This window comes from Xiphophorus hellerii, chromosome 4, assembly GCF_003331165.1.
Source record: "Xiphophorus hellerii strain 12219 chromosome 4, Xiphophorus_hellerii-4.1, whole genome shotgun sequence".
NCBI lineage: Eukaryota > Metazoa > Chordata > Actinopteri > Cyprinodontiformes > Poeciliidae > Xiphophorus > Xiphophorus hellerii.
In genome coordinates this window covers 31606310-31625287 of record NC_045675.1, presented here as the reverse complement: position 1 = coordinate 31625287, position 18978 = coordinate 31606310, and the positions used below count along the sequence as shown (strand labels likewise).

The window sequence follows — 18978 nt, the reverse complement described above, 5'->3', positions numbered from 1 at the left end:
TGAGACAAACTGAAACAGATACACAGTCACTCCCTGGAGACCACAGCGAGGAGGAACTACAGTACAGGCCTCCAGACAGGACATTTTTACTGAAAAGTGGTGGGCTGTTGCCAAAGGACAGATTCTGTTGCTAAAAATATCGACACAGAGAGCAAACAGCCAGGCCAGCTGGCTCTGACATCATTCAAGAAACCGCAGCAAAAAGACCTTCAAGCAGAACAATAACATTAGTAGTTAGCGAGCTAGTTTTCTTGCTGACCTGCTAAATATGAACTTTATATTCAGGTATTTATTCCTCTAATCTGATTAAGACCCAGACATCGTTCTCAAGAGAGAAATCTCAACACATTCCCAGGTCAGACTAGAGTTCCTCAAGTGAATTCTGGGTCTGCCCTGGGCGCTCATCTGGTGAGATATGACTGGAAAACATCCAAAGGGAATCATTGGTGAGGCATCTGAATCAGATGCTCAAACCACCTCAACTGACCCCTCACATATAGCCAGAGGAAGCTCATTTCAGTCACTTTTACCCAGGGACTCCTGGCCACTATCCTCACGCCATCATCACAGGTAAGGGTTGGAACATCCACAGGCGAAAACGTCTTCTTCACTCCGAAAGACCAAAGCAAATCCCCCATTGCAGACGAGACCCCAATCTGTCAGTCAATCTCCTCTTCCAACATGCGATCGCATGTGAAGAAGACGGGAGAAACAAACAAAAGGCCCCACGGACAAAAACCTGTCTATCCATCGATTTATCTGGTACACGTCTAGTACAAGTAGTCAAAAAAGCAGATCATTTGGATCATTAAACATCTTTTGGCAAAACGTCACAACCGAGTTCCTAAAATGAGAGGAAAACCTTTCATTGTGAGGTCAACCCATTAACAGACTTTCACCGGAGCCGCTGTTTGATGTTGGCGTAGGCGAAGGTGTTTCTCTGAGCGTCGCCTGTTGAGTGGCTGATTTTCGGGGCTGTCTGCACATGCCGGCCTCTCGAGGCTCCATGACACACGATCTAACGGAGCTCTCTGCTGCTCTGCCTACTCCAACAAATGCATTTTACATTAGGTTGGAGTGGAAGCTTTTGTTCCTAACATACTTTTATTATTCAGATGGTCCTGTGCTGGTATTTTGTACCACATAAATTCATTCTTGTCAGCTGGAAAGCTACATGAGTTCATTCTTTCGTTTGCATTAAAACACAAAGGATGGGAGGTAAAAGTGTTGAATAAACGACATTTGAAATGTTAAGAATTCTTATCCATAAATTGTTAAAATATCTGCCCAATGAATGAGGCAGCTTAGTCCAAAACTATTATATTTCAGGAATGGTTAAGTCAAAGTCCAGGGAATGCAAAAAAAAAAAAAAATCCCCAATGTCTCCAAGAAGCAATTACACTATAGATTGTAAATGCATGTCACACTTTGCACATTTTTGCTAAATTTTGAAAACCATGTATAATTTCCATTCCATTTCACAATCATCCACTACATTTAGGTTGGTATACCACTTTAATTTTCAATTAATTGAAGTTTGTAGTTGTAACATGACAACATGTGAAAAAGTGTAAAGTGTATGAATGGGGTGTACATTTATGGTGTTTCCAAAAATGAAGAATAACAGCCATATTAAATTGTCTGTGGTTTTTCAGTTGTTTTAGGGTCATTTTGATTTGCTGAATGCAAAAATCACATTGGTTTTGCTCAATCAGGTCAATCCTCTGAACTATGGAGCAACATGAGCATCAAAATGCATGACTTGTTCTCACATCTGGATCAGGTTCCTGAGAATCTGATCAATGAGTGACCAGCAGGAGGAGAGATTCCATCAGGATAGAAAAGTGATGGAGGATGTTCATTCTACATGTACTTACCCTTATCTGGGTTTATTATTCAATTTACAGAAATCTCCAAGTTTGTAACATTAAATTAATACACTCTGTTAGAAAACATTCTTTCTTCTCCTAAGACCTTTTTTGGATGAGCAATATTAACGGAAATGAACTGATAATGTCATAAAAATGTCACCAATTTAGTCAGAAGATCAAATATTTCTAAATCCAATTAGAATACAAACCTGACCAGATTGAGAAAAATGGGTGTCATTTTTTGATTCAGCGGTGCAGTGTTTGTTTTTTTTTTTTGTACACTACGATCAGTGTAAATATATTTTTTATTATGGTTTGTTCTGGTAGCCTGATTTTCATACTAAAAATGTGTACATACTAGTGCTATTCAGGGAATTTAAAAGCTGAAATGTCAAAGTTTGACCTAAAAGAACTCTCACTGCTCTGCGGGGTTTTTTTGTGGGGTTTTTTACCGTAGAGTAAAACATGCCACCTTACAAGCCAGCAGTTCAGCTGTAAAACAATGCTATTAAAACGCTCCTAAATGCCTGGTGTTTTCCAGCTGTACCCAAAAGTTTGACACGTTGACCTGCTGATGTGTGTTCTTGGAAGGAGACCCTTTATTGAGTACAAAAGCAATAAAAATACAGTCCGAATATCTACCCTGGAGGTCTGGTAGCCCTGCAAAGCTGTCATTCAGGAAATATTATCTTTGTTTTTATGGTGTCTGATTTGTGCCAAGGCTGGTGTTAACAGGTATAACAGGCGACTCACAAACCCCTGCAGGGCTACCTGCTCTTTCTGATTTCCTTACAGAATCATTTGCATGTATTACCCACACAAAGGCACGAAAAACATAATTAACATACATGGCTGCACCCTAATTGGGAAAGAGCTTGAAATTCACATCCCATCGCATGCCAGCCTTCGGTCCACATCTTACACTCTGCTGCGTTAAAATGCATCTGCGTGCAAACAGAAACTCACCTTCACATTTGTGTTTTGCACCTGCATAACGTTTTAAAGTCATGGTGCATGACTTGTTCGTTCTACAGATTGGGGCATGCTGTAATATGCATCGATGCGTTCAGTATATGAGCTATTCTGAGGTGTGGTCACTGAGTGTGGGTGTGTCAGAATGACAGAAAGAGGATTAGACTATTAAGTATGCCTGTGAATGAATATTAATCCCTGCTGGAATAGGAATGCCTCTTTAATCTTGGACTAATGCAGTACTTACATCATATAAAACACTGGTAAATGTAAATGCAGTCAGCAGTTATACTCACATATCATTTCTGTAATATATAGTTTGGTATTCTAGGGATGCAATGTACAACAATAAACACGTGATATTGTTATTATGCTTAAGGATTTATGTGCGATGTCACGTAAAAGCTATTAAGCTAGGTGTCCCTATATGTCACACTGTTTAAAATAATGTGCAACAACCACTTGGAGCCGAACGACAGAGTGCTGAGTCACACACTGCAGAGGTCTAAATATAGCAATATGGTTGTTGTAGTCCGGGCAATAATACATAGAGGACTGAATCTGAATAGCACAAGCAGAGCAAGAAAACAATGTGTCAAGACTAAGACATTTTTTTTTCATCTTGAAGCTTTATAAGTCACAGGTTACAGTTTCACCAAATATTTGCATGTCAGATTTTACCATAAATTGTGTTTTTATGAAATGTGTACAGCGTTATTAGGATGTTTTAAAAAAAAGCAATGCTCAAATAATACATAAGCTGTTTTAGAAACATGAAAAAAAGAATAGATAGATTAATATTATAAACGGCTGTCTCTGTTTCTTAACATGGCAGATGGCTTATGTTGGAGTACGCCAAAAGTTTTTATGTGTGCCTAAACATGAAGACACGTACCACATACTGTAGAAGACTAAATTATCTGTTACCCTTTCCATTAAGTCATTTAATAGGTTTGATACATATAACCTAAACCTAAACATGGTTTCATGAGGCTGAAATAGGAAGGATTGCCATAAGTTTGAGCCACTTCAGGTATTCAGCTAAGTGAATCTTCATCAGTGCTGACAGAGCATCTGCATAGTTTACCATGACATTAACAAACGATACATTCAGCTCATTAATAGAATACTTAATTTGAGTAACATTTGTGTCAGTTCTCTGGGAGTAGCTAATGTGCAGTATGTATGGCATCTCTATTTTGCGAGGTCAGTTTTCCACATGTACAAAACTCTGTGGCACTGTAGTTAGCTAGAGGACAAATAGTGGATGTCATAGAATCAAACAATGATGATTAATGATTTTACAATTTACCTTAATATAATAAGGTAAATGGTCAAATGCTTGGCAGATACGTCAGTATTGACATCAGGAACCATTTGCCATTAGCCAATATCTAGTTCAAAGTCATCTATGCAATAGATATTACCCTCACCTTATGAGGCGGTTTCAGTATGAGCAAACAGTTTGAGTCTGAGCCTGGAGTCTTTTTAAATAAAATATGATGTTGTTAACGTTAATGCGCTGGTCCTTGCCTGGTACTCCGGTTACGTCCAACTGTCCAAACATTTTTGCCAGGACATTAACACGTTAATTTAAATTAATTCTTTACATAGATTTTGACACGTTAAAAATCATAACACGATTATCATTTTTCTTTTACATACAAAAGGTCAGTGCTGGAACCTTCCGCAACGAATACAAGGTCAGGGACAAAACTGCGAGTATACAGCTGAGGCAGCAGCAGCCACATTGGTTCTCACGCCTGACTGATGGCCGTTAATGCTACGGATTAACACCAAACTCTCACTCACATACAGCACACACATTAACACACGCACACGCCCGTGCACACACATACACCAACAGGCAAAATCCAGGAAGATGCCTTATGCTTCGGTATTTTTGCACAAATAGGACATTTGCTGAAACTTTCATGACAAAAACAAGCAAAAACAAAAACGAACATAATGCAACAAAAGACACTTCACACCAATACCTTCAGAATTCACACACACATGCAAGCACTCTTTCCCACATGCATCGTACTCCTCAAGCTAGCCTCTTGTTCGATTAAACAGGATTGGCCCCAGAGCAGCTACATTCAATCAGCTCAACTTCCCATGCTGACTGAAAGAGTGCACTGCATGTGTGTGTGTGTGTGTCGGTGTGTGTGTCCAACAGAGCATAGCTTGTGCTGTTGACCTCGGGGACAATGCTGCTCTGTGACATGAGGAAACGTCCACATAGAGCTGCCAGAGACCGAGGTGGGGACGGAGGGACAGAAAAGGCTGGAGGACGAGAACATGAGATGGGATTCGATGGGAAAAACACGTCAGGAAGTAGGAGACCAATGGCATGCCGGGGAAAAGAGAGGAGGAAAGAGGACGACAGTGGATAGAGCGAGAGACGGTGGTAGAGACGGGATAGAGGCGGAGAGAAGGGAGGGAAGTAGATGCTCTCTGTTGCCGAGGCTTAATTAGAGACAATGATGTTGTTTGGTAACCCTCTCAACAACAAGAGACCTATCAGCCATGGCCTACTTACAGACGAAGAGAGGTGAGAAGAAGAAAAAAACTAAGAAAGAACAAACAAAATTATGTAAGAAAGAGACATTTAGGTGGTGGTTCAATGTGATGAAGAAATGTGGCATATTTCTGTATGATGTTTCACAAAGAAAAATAAATTGGGACAAAAGAAGCTAAGTAATAAAACTGGTCTAAGGTTGCATTCACTGTTTATTCCGCTTTAATCATACTCAATCAAAGTTTGTTTGCCTAGAAAGTCTGGACAGGTGTGACTGTGCAAGCAAACTCTGACGAGGACCATAAAAAGCAAACTCTGGTTTGCCGACAAACCTCGGTCTCAGTTTGGGAACTCTGGTCCGGTTCAAATGCATATGCGAACGCCAAGCAGACTGGAGACCTCTTGAAACACCTGGTGCTCAAAACACGTTTAGTGCCAACGCACCTTCAAGCGTCTGCATTCAAAGTGCACATGCGTCGAACTCGAAGCATCGGACATGTTTTTTTTGGACACGTAGCGCGTCTGGTGTGAAGGCAGCATTAGGGACATCGCACAGCCACTCAAGAATTAAAACCATTTGTAGAGTTTTCTGTATGTGGTCATATTACCCCATAAACCCATGGTGCGTTTTCTTAGCAATGTTAGCTATGTTTTGAGGAACAGAATCAAAGTTTTAGGACAAATCGGTTTGACTTGATTGAAGATTTGATGCAGGAAGTTTAAGCTGATTTCTGTTTGCTGCCTTCTTACTGATTCTGATGTAATATCACTACTTGTACTGTTTTATATTTGTTTGCTTGCAATTTCAGTAAAGTCCAGTGGTTGCTTTTGGGCTAAAGTAGAAAACAAAGCAAATGGAAGTGACTGTCTATGTCGGCATTGATGTAGTGCAGCTGGGGGTTAATTTGATTATTTTATATGAGTCAAAGCCAACGCATTTGTTCCATGAAGGCATCCAAACAATATCTAAAGATGACTTCAGCATGGGAAGGTTAAAATGTTTCAAATTGTAACTGAGTCCAGATCTAAGTTTTTTTTTTAAATCAGTGGGATCATTTGTATGACTCTGTGGACAACAGATGTCCTCTAAGACCTTTACAAGGGAGAGTGGACATATATTACCGAATCAATCAATATATGAGATGTTAATATACTTATACCACATATAATTGAATCCTGAAGTTGAAATCTTTGATACTTTTGAAAATTATTAGTTTTTGTGAGTTCACTGTGTGTGCAACAAGGGTACTCTGTGACATAATTTATCATTGTCTCATTTTATTACATAAAAAAAACCTGGGATTGGTGAAGGGCAGAAAACTGCAGCTTGTTCAGCATATGCAAGCTGTAGAAAAACATCAGAGACTGATCTGTGATACTTCACCAATCACAGAACACTTCATTGTGGTTGTATTTAAAATGGACTCCATTACCCATGTGGGGTTAAAATAATGTCAGGACATGACTAATCCTCACTGTAACCAAATTATGTAGGCCAGAGTACAGAACCCTGCTTCGGGCAATTCTGTTGCATGATCAGCTGGATAAGATCAGAATCGGCAGTTGACCGTGAAAGGCATGCAAGCTGTGAAAGGCAATTAAGCCATCTTCCTCAGTTTTCTCCTCTCCTCTTGGCAACAACACGGCTATTTTTTTCTCCGCCACCACTTCCGTCCCTTTTTCTCACACGCTCCTCTTTCTCTCCTCTCTGTTGCCAGGCAACCGTGCTGGTAAATGTGATTCAGCTCGACCGCGATTGGGCGAATTGTGGATCCGATGCCGGAGTCAGGAAGAGAAAACAGGGAGATAACATGCATCGCACGCCAGAGTCGCAGCTATGAAGAGTCTCCGCTGTTCCAGCTAACATGAAAACGGCTTGCTGTGCTTTGTGGAAAGTCGACACTTCCAAGCACTTTGCAGAGAGCCAACATGTTGATGTGAGGCTGAGGTGGGTGGGGGTCTCTGTGAAGTTGCAGGTGGTGCTTGAAGGAGGCAACATGCTGATTTCTGCATAAGGAAAACTTCTGTCTCTATATTTACCTTTTGTCAAGACGTCCTCATTTTGCCTCCCAAACAGGTAATCATCAGTCAACCCTGACTTCAATGCCAGCCCCAAATAAACCGCATAAACACAGAAATGTATAACACCGCCTGAACAAAAACTCCTTTATTTCAGTGCCTTTGCAGAGAGCATTTGCATGTCACTTTGTCCTGTTACCACAACGACCTCATCGAGGAATCTCATTGGGATTTTATGGAGTGCAGGAAAATGATGCATAGGTTTCAAATTATTTAAAAAAAAACAAAAGACATTCGTTTAGTTGAGCTCAGCTTACGCTGACACTTCTAAATGATAATGTAGACACATGGTCATCCAACAACCCCAAGACCAAGCTTTAGTCAGAGACAACCAGCTAATGCCTGAGTAGCTCTGGAGGAGCTGCAGACAATAGTCAGACACTGAGGTCAGAAAGCACTGCATCTTTTCTCATTTCTCATAGTTCATAGAATAAAACTACAATGTTAATTTTACTCAAACATATATCTATAAAAAGTCAAATTGGAGAAACTGATCACTTTGGTCTCTTCATTTGTTCCAGAGCTGTATATACAGTACATACATCGTCTATGCTTATATTGCAGTATATTGAAAAATATAAATACTAAAACTCTAAATATATGAGAATACAGTACTTAATGTATTTCATGCTATTTTCCAATATACTTCGTTATACTGTTGTTTCATAAGGGTATACTCATTTGCATCTTATAAAATAATCATTTACTGTGACTGACATTGTCTAGCAGTTTAGCTCCACTGTCCTATTCATCATTTCTTGATACACAACCATGAGAGTTTGAGATTCTTCATCACCAAAAATGAAATAAGTTCCTTCTCATTGTATTTTAAGTATGTTTTATTAATAGAGTTCCATACATCAGTAAGCTGTTTATCCATCAATAAACTGGTTCCAAATCAAATTTCTGCTTTGGTGAACCGACTGTGAGCTCTTGTGAATGTGGCCCAGGTTTCTGGCAGACTCTGTGTCACAGCAGTAGTCACACCAGTCGTATTAGTGGTTGTGTTTCTCCAAATCAAGACCACATTGGCCATAAACTTCTCTACTTCCTGCCCCCGACTCTCTTCCTTTGGCTTCATTCAAGATGATAAAAGTTCTAAAAATGACTCTTCCAGCCTGATTTCTCTCCACACCTTAGTTTGTTTCTGCTCCTGTCTCGTTTTGTAGAAAGCAGGGTTATTTTCATCTGTAGCTGGGAGATCAGTTTCCATCATAATGCACAAAGAACGGCAGATGTTTGCATCTGTGCATGAGGGCATCCAGACGGGAGCCCTGTGTGCATTAATGAGATTTATGATGCTCTTAATGAAAACTTGTATCTGGGTGCAGGCAGACAGCCGGGCAATAAAACCACCAGGCATTCTGTACCATCAGATAATCATCTCCATCAGTGCTGTGTCCCGCACAAACTAACACAGAGGCACGCAGAAATGCAAGAACGCACGTTTGTGCTTCATTGCTCTGTGTGCGGCTAAATGTGTACCATGGGAGTCTGTGAACTGGTCCAGTTTTACTGCTGCTACTGCAGATCAAGTGTAGGAGAAAGAAACAAAACATCTATCTAGAGAGCTAGCCAGCTATTTATGTAACTAGACAGATAGATATTTTATTAGATAGCTAGTTAGCTAAATAGCTAGTTAGCTAAATAGCTAGCTAGCGATTTAACTAGCTAGCCAGGAGAAGGCCTTGAACACTAGACAAAATTAGACGTAAGTCTACCACACCTGGCAAGAACAGGAGCAGGATGTGCAAAGAGACCCTAAAAACATCCCAGCGTCTCAGTTAGATACCAAAGTTATCGTCCAAAGTTATCGAATATATTGGGATTCTGATCTCATATCGTGCATTTCATGTCATTACATATACAGTACAGACCAAAAGTTGTTGTTGAATTCAATGAGAAAGTGTGTCCAAACTTTTGGTCTGTACTGTACATGTATACTACAAATACAAAGCCTATGTCAAAATCAACAAAAAATGACTTAATGAGAAAAGAAATCCAAATTCCAAGTTTTGGATTCATCAAATAAAACAAATAAAATAGAATTTAATCAAAATATGCCCAAGAAAGTATTAGCTAAACCCCAAAGACCTTTTTTTTTTTTTTTTTTTCTAAAAGGTGTTTTTAGTGGAATTGTACAGGAAGGTTTGTCCTGTTTTTGTACATGACAAGAGCTTGGTATTTAACAGGGGTGTGTGGACTTTAGAGATGACTGTGACTGAAGAGGAAGAGGGTGGTGACAGAAGCTCACAGATAGAATCAGCGAAAAAATGCAAGAAAATCTTCCAGTGAAATCATTAAAATATGTGTAATCTTCTGACATATAAAAGGTTGGTATCCTCCGTTCGTGGTGGAGTTAAGTAGCAGCAGAATGGAGAATTTCTCGCCGTTCTAGTTTTTGTTCCGTCGTTGTTGCGTTTTACTCTCCCATCAGACAGAGAGAGGAAATGTGGATGGTTCATCTGAGAGTGGCCTCCGCTTCACCCCCCGATGGGGAATTCGCAAACACTTGCACACCTCCTCCCGCTGGATTTCACCAACGTGTTGAGTTTCCCTCTAACACACACACACCGTCACAAACCCAAACGCAGCGCAAACTTCAGCTCCTGTCCTCCAGGCTGCCTTTGTTCAACTCGTCAGAAGCTAAAAAACACCCATAAATCCCACATGCTGTATTTTGTGACATTTTTCCATTCTACTAATTAAAAATACATCCGGGGGCTCTCTGTCCTCAAATCCTCGTGGTTGTGTTTGTTTTTTCTTCTCCTTATTCTCATCTTATCACTGACAATCCAACAAACACTTCTCTGGGAAAGTTTTCTGACCGTTTCCCTCCATGCCTCTTTATTTAGCCCTTCGCATGCAGCATGTCACACCAGCCTAATTAATCTGACTCTGCATCACAATCAGTACGTACAGCAAAGCACCAAATTCAACTCAGTTCTATTCAACCCAAGTCCAAAATACTTCACGTTTTTGATTTAAAAATTTGTCACATCCTAAAACCAAAGTCTTGGGTCCAAGAGCAGAGAGTAGGATCATCAGTACGCTTTGGGTTGGATTCAGGCCCGCTATAAGAAGAAGTGCTTTCATACAGCATGAGGGCAGAGCGTCTCATCGTTACTGCCGTCTTCTGCTGCCTTTCATTTAGCAGATCCATCACAGAGCCTCACACAGTGAAAAAGAGCATTAGACAGATGCTAGCTCGTGGAGTGACTCATCAGTACAGGAAGCACAACGAGGCTCTGGTGAGCAGCGTGCGTCAGTAGAACTGCATCATTTGCGTTATATTTTCGTACATTTGCAGCAACGGAAGCACATTTGGTATAAGCTGACAAAGCTTAGAGACTTCCTGTCTGGCCAGTAAAAGCAGCATGAGCCTCTTCCTGCATCCTTGGTTGTTGGAGCCCACCCGGTGTGGTGCACACACACATACACACACACACACCCCTGTGCGCAAATGCACACACACACACATCTTCATCCCACACACTGTATCACATCTGCACCTAATAAATAACAACAGCAGGAGGATTTCCCTGTGTTGCATCCTGGTGGGATACTAAACATGTCAACAGCAAAAAAAAACTTAAACCAGCTTAAAATGACAAAGTACAGAATCCTTTAAAGTTCAGCTAGGGTTAGGCAACTTATTGTTGCTAAAGATTGCTGTAATATTACAAAAATGATTTGGGGTGACTTCATGCTCCCAACATTGTGGGAACATGGCAACTTGTTGTTCCATCATGACTCTCCAGCAGTCCATAGTAATATTCATAAAGACAGGAATAAGCAAGTTTTCTTGGGAACTGTATTGAGTCCTGTCCTCAATCCAAGGATTTCTTTTGTCATCATTTTGAATGTGAACAACACAAATGAGATGGCTGTAGATGTAAGGGAAAAGGGAAAATGACAGACACTATTTCCATCCCAGGAGAGGAGGTAGAAGTGATGGAGGAAGATGAAAACCTCTGCGATCACTGTGGGGATGCAACAGTGAAGAGGGGAAAGAGCAGAGTACTTTTTGAGGACCCTTTGGTCCTTCAGTCTTTGCACCAAGATACAGGTCTTCTGTAAGTCTGCAGTGGAGAGTGGAATCTCCTCTACCATCATCTGTCATCACTGCCAGGCTGGAACACAAACACAGCCCCTCGGCTGAGCTTTGGATCTGCCCCGGGGTGTCCTACCATCAGGGCATGAGTAGAAAAGCTCCAAATGAGGCCATCTGGTCAGGTGCTCAAACTACATCTGATTCCTCTCAACACGAGGGAGTAGAAGCTCTGTTCCTTAATCTATCTCTAAAGGTTCACTCATACTTCATCTGAAGTGCTGAAGTCGGTTCTCTTTGACATAAATGTATCATTTTATTTGCACAGTGGCAGCAGACTGCCAAACTCAGCACCAGCCCCGGGTCGAACTATTTCCACAAAGCTCTGTGCAAAGTGTTGTCTGGTTGGTCAGATGTTTGTTAGTGTTTTGTGAAATGCGCACGGACAGCAATGTTGATATTTCGCTTTAGCTAGTTCTATTCCAATATCAGGTTTTTGTATCCACAAGAGACATGAATGATTTTCAGTTCAATTCAGTTCAAAAACATTTTATTAATCCCACAGGGGAATTAAATGTTGTAACTCATATCAATTCCAGAAAGAGTTATTGCAAATGGTGATGGCTGTTGGTGACCACTACAGTGGTCTGTATTACAGTGAATTTGAAGAAGCCTCTGACTGAAGACACTCTGTTTTCCAATGAAAGTCTCTCATCATCAGTTTGAGTAGTTTTTGCTATATGCAATGAGCAGTTATGTATGCTTATACGATTCTTCACTAACTAATATTTAATAACTCCTGGTTGGAAATTGCAGCGTCATCGTCCACGAAGGAGGCTGTCTGCAGAAAGGTGCAGCGCTGTCTCTGTCACTGCTTCATAAAACCAAAGTAGAGGATTCAGGGAGGGAACTCCAGCGGATACAAGGTAGTGTGATGTATAGTGAATTGGTAGAGGTGTCTTCAAGGTGAACTACGCCGTGACTTGAAGGTGTGTGTGAATATGAACAGTCAGCAACAATGTGTCAACTCTTTAGCTTAGGATGAAGTATGGGGGAGCCTTAAGTCTTAGTCCAGCTAGCTTAGAGAGGAACCTCCATTCAGTCATTTGTCCTTAAGGCCATGATCTATATGTCATATGACATATAGATCATGACCCTCATGATCTATATGAGGGTCATGACCACAGATGAATGGGTACATCACTTTTTGGCTCTGCTCTTTCTTTGCAACACCAGGCTAAAGCAGCACCATCACTTATGAACAAGACACCAATATACCAGAACCGTTTTAACTGACACACAGATTCTCCAATTCCAAGTGCTTTAGCTACAGACATCCTATGAGGAATCTCAGCCAGTGAATGACCACCTGTGTTTCTATCATTTCTCAGTGTCTTTAACCAGCCTTGTAGTTTTCTGTCTAACTTTGTAACCTCGTGTTCCTCTAGGCTGCTGGAAACCCTTTCACCAGTTCACTGAGCACGCTTCCAAGAGCAATGACAAAAGTGGAGGAAACAATGGACAGAAAACCAACAGTTATAGTTTTTTTTACACACATAGATATTCTTCTCTATTCCCAGACCTACCTCTAGTGTTGGTAGCCATGTCTGCCACTTTCTGAAAGGCATCCAGGAAGGACACAGCAGCCAGAACAGTGGTTCTATGTGGATAAAAACACATTTTTATTCATTATATCAGATCAAAAATCAATACAGGAAATATCAGACTAATAGAGTGGTGATAAAGTTTACTATTTGCATCTACTGAGGTCTTTACGCAATGATACATTGTCTTGCAAAAGTACTCCTTCAACTTGCGTTGCCATATTCCAACCATAAACTTCATGGTGTTTAATTGGCAGTCTTAGTGACAAACATACAGAAACAATGTACAGCAGTGATGTCTTCAGCCCCGCGAATCAATACTTTAGCAGTACTTTGTAGAAAAGCTTTTGGGGTGAACTCTTCAGCAGCTTTGCACATCTTCTTTCAAAATAGCTCAAGCTCAGTCGTATTAGATGTGGCAAATCTTTGACAATTAATTTTATTGTCTAGTCACAAAATTCTCAGCTGGGTTAAGGTCTGGACTTTAATGGGCTTGTTCTAACCAGCACACTTAGCTCCATCCATTAATTCCATCATTTTTTCAACTATCCTAACTACTGACTAGAAAAACATTCTCAAATCATGATCAGTACTTCTTATGGCTTTTATCCAAGACCACCTTGAGCCATTCTTTATTTGTAACAAAGGCAGGATTTGCGAGCACAACTGACGGTCCTACTACTGACAGGCTCTTCCAACCAAACTTGCGATTTCTGCAGCTTCTCCAAAGTTAGCATCATCTCTTCACTTTACAGTCATGCACTACTTTGTAATTCTGTGTTCTGTAATTCAAACAGAACACATTGAAGTTTGTGGTTGTAATCTGACAAAGTGTGAAGAAGTTTAATGAACATGACTACTTCTGCGGGGTGTTATGTGTGTGTATATATTGTTTTATTTAGAGAGTGGATCTCTTGGTTTCTGCAGAGCTTACCGGAGCTGGGAATGCAGCTTGGTGGCCTTGGCACTGAAGTCCTCCCACACAGGATAGGAGCACTGGCAACACAAACACAGTCAGATGAGTTATTACTAACAAACATTTCTTAAAAAAGTTCCTGTACATTTATTTTCTCTGCAATTATGATACAGAGGGAGCCAGAGTAATAAAGAAAACATGTTCAGTTACAATGGATGATTTTCTTTTGGACTTTCTAAGTGTATTATGTAAAAGTTTTAAAATTAACTGGATCTGGTTGGAAACATTCATCCCCAAAGTACCACTATGGTGCTGAAACATATTTGAAACAAAACTTGACAACTGCAGTTTTCAGCTAGGAATTATATTCTGTAACATCCTTTGATCTACTGCAACACAAGAACATTTAACAGTCACCTTTTTAAACATTAAATTCAACATGCAAAAGAATTGGTCACGAATTACTGTTTGTCGAGAATTGACAAGTTGTTATATTTATTCAATTATTTTAAATTTGCAGAAGAAAATAGTAATAATGAGTTAACATCAGTAATAAGCTAAGATGAATTTCTAAAACAAACTGAAAGTGCTTTTACTTTGTAAAACTATATGCGTGTTTGGTATTATGTAGTTTGTATTTGGGAATAATGTTGGATGTGTAATTCCAAATAAATACCTAAAATATGACTTTTCCTTCCTTGTTCTAACAGATAATTCAAATATGTCTGTTTCTATTCAGTCAGAAATGGCTCACATGATATTTTCTCATCACTCTATTCTGTTGCATCTTGCTCTACATATCTGCCTTGTTTTCAACTTCATTTACTCAATTCCCTGTTTTTAGATCCTCAAAAGCATCACCACAGACTCACACATAAACACCCGCACACGCACGCGCACACACACACACACACACAAAAACATATGCCAGTGGTACATTGTACCCACCCCCAGCTTTCACCCTTCATTCACCTCTTCCTTTATCTCCCCAAGCTCCTCCGCTCCTTCGGGTGCAGCCATCTAATCCATCTACCACAAAACACGCGTGTGCGCTTTCACATGCCCATAAACACACTCATACACACACACAGTGCTCGACGGCCACTGGCACCAAGCGGCATCAAAGGGCTCAACGAGAACATTCCTGGATCGTTAACACTATCTGGAGCTGAAGGTGTGTCTCTAATGGATGCAACCCCCATTCTCCCAGCACTTCTTTAATCCAGCCCTCTCTCCCTCTCAGCTCCTGAACATATTACATTATACTTGCTCTAGGTTAACCTGCAACCTTGTTAAGTGCTTGCAAATTGTGTGCAAGGGGAGAGGGGTGTCTATGTTCAGTGTGAGGTTCAAATGTCTGTAGGGGATGTAGAGGATCTGCAGACAGAAACAAGTCAAACACTGGAATAATTGGAAATGTGAAGGTTGAGTGGAGACAGTAGGAAGGAAAGGTGTATCTATGCATGAGGGTGTGTGTTGGCGTGTGCGTGTGTGTGTTGGGGGTGGGTTTCCGGTCTGGATGTCAGACTCTTCGTACAGACAGTAACGGCTGCACACTCTTTGATCCGGTGTGTTTGATGTGGCTTAATTTGGTCTGAAATCACAGTCGTATGTCCCTGTGGTAGTGTACTGGAAGGCACCCCCCTCTACCATCTCCACCACACACACACACACACCCCTGCAGATTCATCCACAACACTCCCTTTGCAGGGTGTTTAAAGCAGCCAGTGGGGCTTAAGCAGTGGGGATGGGAGATAACAGAGTGAGTCTTTCCAGCTTTGCACCTCATTTGCATATTTCTAGCAGCTCCAGCCGACTACAGCGCATGGCGACCGAGTAATGTGTGAGTGTTCTGTGTTTATCTGTTCCCCCTCTGACTTAAATCTGCAAGCTCAGTTCATTCTGTTGTTATCTGGAGCCGGTAACGGGATCCGTTCGGAATGATGTGCCAAACCAAATAACAGAATGTGTCCCGATAGTTTTCCCAGTATCCCAAAAACAATAACTCGATTTATCCACTGTATGGGCTCTTTGCACGTCAGCTACCATGTTCGGGTCTAAGCGGCTCGGTCGCTTCCGGTTTATTGAAAATGGCATTTTACACTAAGTGCTTGCAGGGCTTGGCCAAGGTGACAATTAATGATGTGCATCGATCCGAAGCTCTAATAAGTAAGCTGGAGAAAGGTTTTAAGATGTACGTCTCGTTATACATTCACGGATACGAAGGTACAAAGGTGAGTTTTACTTTGTTTAAACTTTGTGGCTAACATTAACTTTAGCTTATGCTAGTAGGCAATATTGTCGAACATTTTTCTAAAAATGTGCTATTTAAGTATCTAAACAATTGAATCCATTCTAACAGACAATGTTTTTACCTTATATATTATGTGTGTTTATTGTCGTCAAACAGAGAACAAGGTACGGGGGAGATTTCGGTTCAGGCTTTTTGCTTCTGAACCATGAGGAAGCAAACAAACCCCATAGCTTAAAAGTAGGGCAGGGCTGGTGTCAGAGTTCTAGTTCAGCTGAATGTTTAAGCTGAATGTACCTTAAGGTCTCCGTGTTATTTAGTTTTATTACTTTTGCATGCATCTTGTGAAGAGCTCATCAATAGGATGGTGTTTACAGCAGTGTGTACAGGCAGATCAGTTGCTCGGTGATCTGGCTCATGTCTTTCAGGCTGAATACAGAAGAGATTCCATGGAAGTGACACAGGGACTGCTCCTTTATTTGCCATCCGTCTCCCCCCTCGTTAGTTTCAGGCTGAAGAAGCTGATCCGGAGTGAAGTGAAGGCAGCAAACTTTGCTGTGCGGCGTTAGCTTTAACTGGTAGCGATGAATATTTACTAGCCACCATCTTCTTAAATCAGGATCGCTTGGAAATCCATGAAAACTTAAAAGCCCATTATATTTGGAAGACAAGAATGTTCATAGTATTGCTTTATTTGCTTATGAAATACAACTTTGTCTTTTCTAGCTGTCATGGTAACTCAAAGCGGAAGCAAGAAAGCCTCATTTCGCTCATGCGGATGTGACGTCAGCGCCATACGTGCAAAGAGCCCATTGATTCCAAATATCAGAAAAGAAATGCCAAAAATATTCTGAGGTATTGATATAAAAGTTGAATAAGTGCTTTTCAAATCACCAGGGTTACCAGATCAGACGGACAGTTTCCAACCCAAACACAACGTAAAACCTGCCCTACTCCAAAAGAACAGGCAAAGTCCCAACCTGTAATGAGACATGTATAGTTCACACACACATACATATGCATATACATATACTGTATATAGTCTGTGACCAGAGCCAGAACCAGCACACTCTCTCTCTCACACATAACTGGGAAACTTAGAGGCTTAAGGTAGCCAAGAGGCAAACAACATCAGCATGTTAGAGAGTGAGAGGGAGACAGAGAGTGTGTGAAAAGCTTTGGGATTGTCAACTATTACATCACCACTTCCTGTGTCACAAAAAAACCCCTCAGCACAGCATGGATGATTACCTCCTGAGTACACACACACAGATGTGTGCTCCATACTTGGAGCATGTTCCCTTTTTGACAGACAGCTAAAACTTATCCTACAATAATCCCCCAGCACTGTTACTCTTCCCAAATTACTGTTTGTTTCACAATAAATAAAGAACTCTGGCCAAAAGTGTTAAGTTTTCTATAACCACTCCATCGCTGTGTGTTGGTGTTGGGGTGTTTATGGGCTAGAGCCAGGGTATACCATAAAACATTTGCCACTCCATCGCACAGGACAAATCTCGACTTTTCTTCCTTTTCTTTTGTTGTCTTTGCCACATTTCTGTTTCACCCTCACAGAATCTATTTATCTTTTGTTGTTTGAATTGTAATTTTTTTTTTTTCCATTTCATGACCGTCAGCTAATCATTTCCTTCAATGAGACAGATCATTCTATCTGCGTTTCCATTGTCTATTAACTGGTAGTTATCCACAAAGGCCTGAAAAACAAACAAAAACGGGAAAAAAATTGACATTGTTCATTCCCTTCTTTCCATGGCCATTTGAACTAAATGTAGCGACTATTAATTTGCAGACTGAAATAACATTGCTCCGGGGATATGCTGTAAGATTTATCCCACCGTGACTTTTCTTAGCCAATGAAGACATAAATATAGCACAAATATGAAGAAACTAGGGAAACAAACAGTTGTTAATAGGCTTTGTCTCTCTGCTTTGGGATTCATCATGCTCAAAAGATTCGACATGGTTGGTAAAACTACTTCAAGGACAATGGAGTCTGTGCAGAGAGTTAAACTGCTCTATGGGAAAAATGCATCAACAATTTGAGTAGGGCCAGACGGATTTACTTTGAGGTGTCATTTGAATAGCGAACATCAATTTCAGCTGACGTAGCATAGAATCATTTAGTATCCATACAGAAGACCACCTTTGACTAAATCCACCAAAGGATTACAAGTGACCAACCTAAAATCACATCATACTGATCTTCAGTTAATGTTGAACAGTAGTGGAAATCAGGAATCGCAAAGAATGCTCTGGAAATCTGAAATCTGGACACATTGCATGAGATTTACTTGACCCCAGTCAAGATCAAACTGAATTTATATTGCTACTTCCTTGTCGCAATATTTATTTTTGTTGAATTGTCAAGGAAGAATTCCACAGAAAATATGAACAGTGTTCAGTAACATAATGCTCTGTACTGAACCCCAGTAAGCTACTCTATTTAAGGAAATGGCTAATTGTTAGCATAACTGGACCCTTTCAGGTACTACAAAATGTAGCATTACATGTCTGAATGAAAGGAAAGGTGTACAAGATGGTGGTGAGACCAGCAATGCTGTTTGGTATAGAGACAGTGGCAATGACAAAGAGGCCAGAGGCAGAGCTGGAGGTAGAAGTTTTCTATGTTTTTCAACTGAATCAGGACTATTTTTGCATCACTGAATCCAAAAATGACATCCATTTTTCT

General features: G+C 40.6%; 1 protein-coding gene across 5 annotated transcripts in view; it reads right to left on the bottom strand.

Moving 5' to 3' along the window:
- The window catches only part of mtss1lb (MTSS I-BAR domain containing 2b), a 74700-nt gene that overhangs the window by 41300 nt on the left and 14422 nt on the right, over nucleotides 1-18978 (bottom strand). For all 5 annotated transcript variants that reach the window (XM_032559944.1, XM_032559945.1, XM_032559943.1 and 2 more), the window contains exons 2-3: nucleotides 14036-14097; nucleotides 13084-13157 (exon numbers count right to left, since the gene is read on the bottom strand). In XM_032559944.1, the coding sequence (XP_032415835.1) occupies nucleotides 13084-13157; nucleotides 14036-14097 (136 nt within the window). The remainder of the gene's footprint in view (nucleotides 1-13083; nucleotides 13158-14035; nucleotides 14098-18978) is intronic.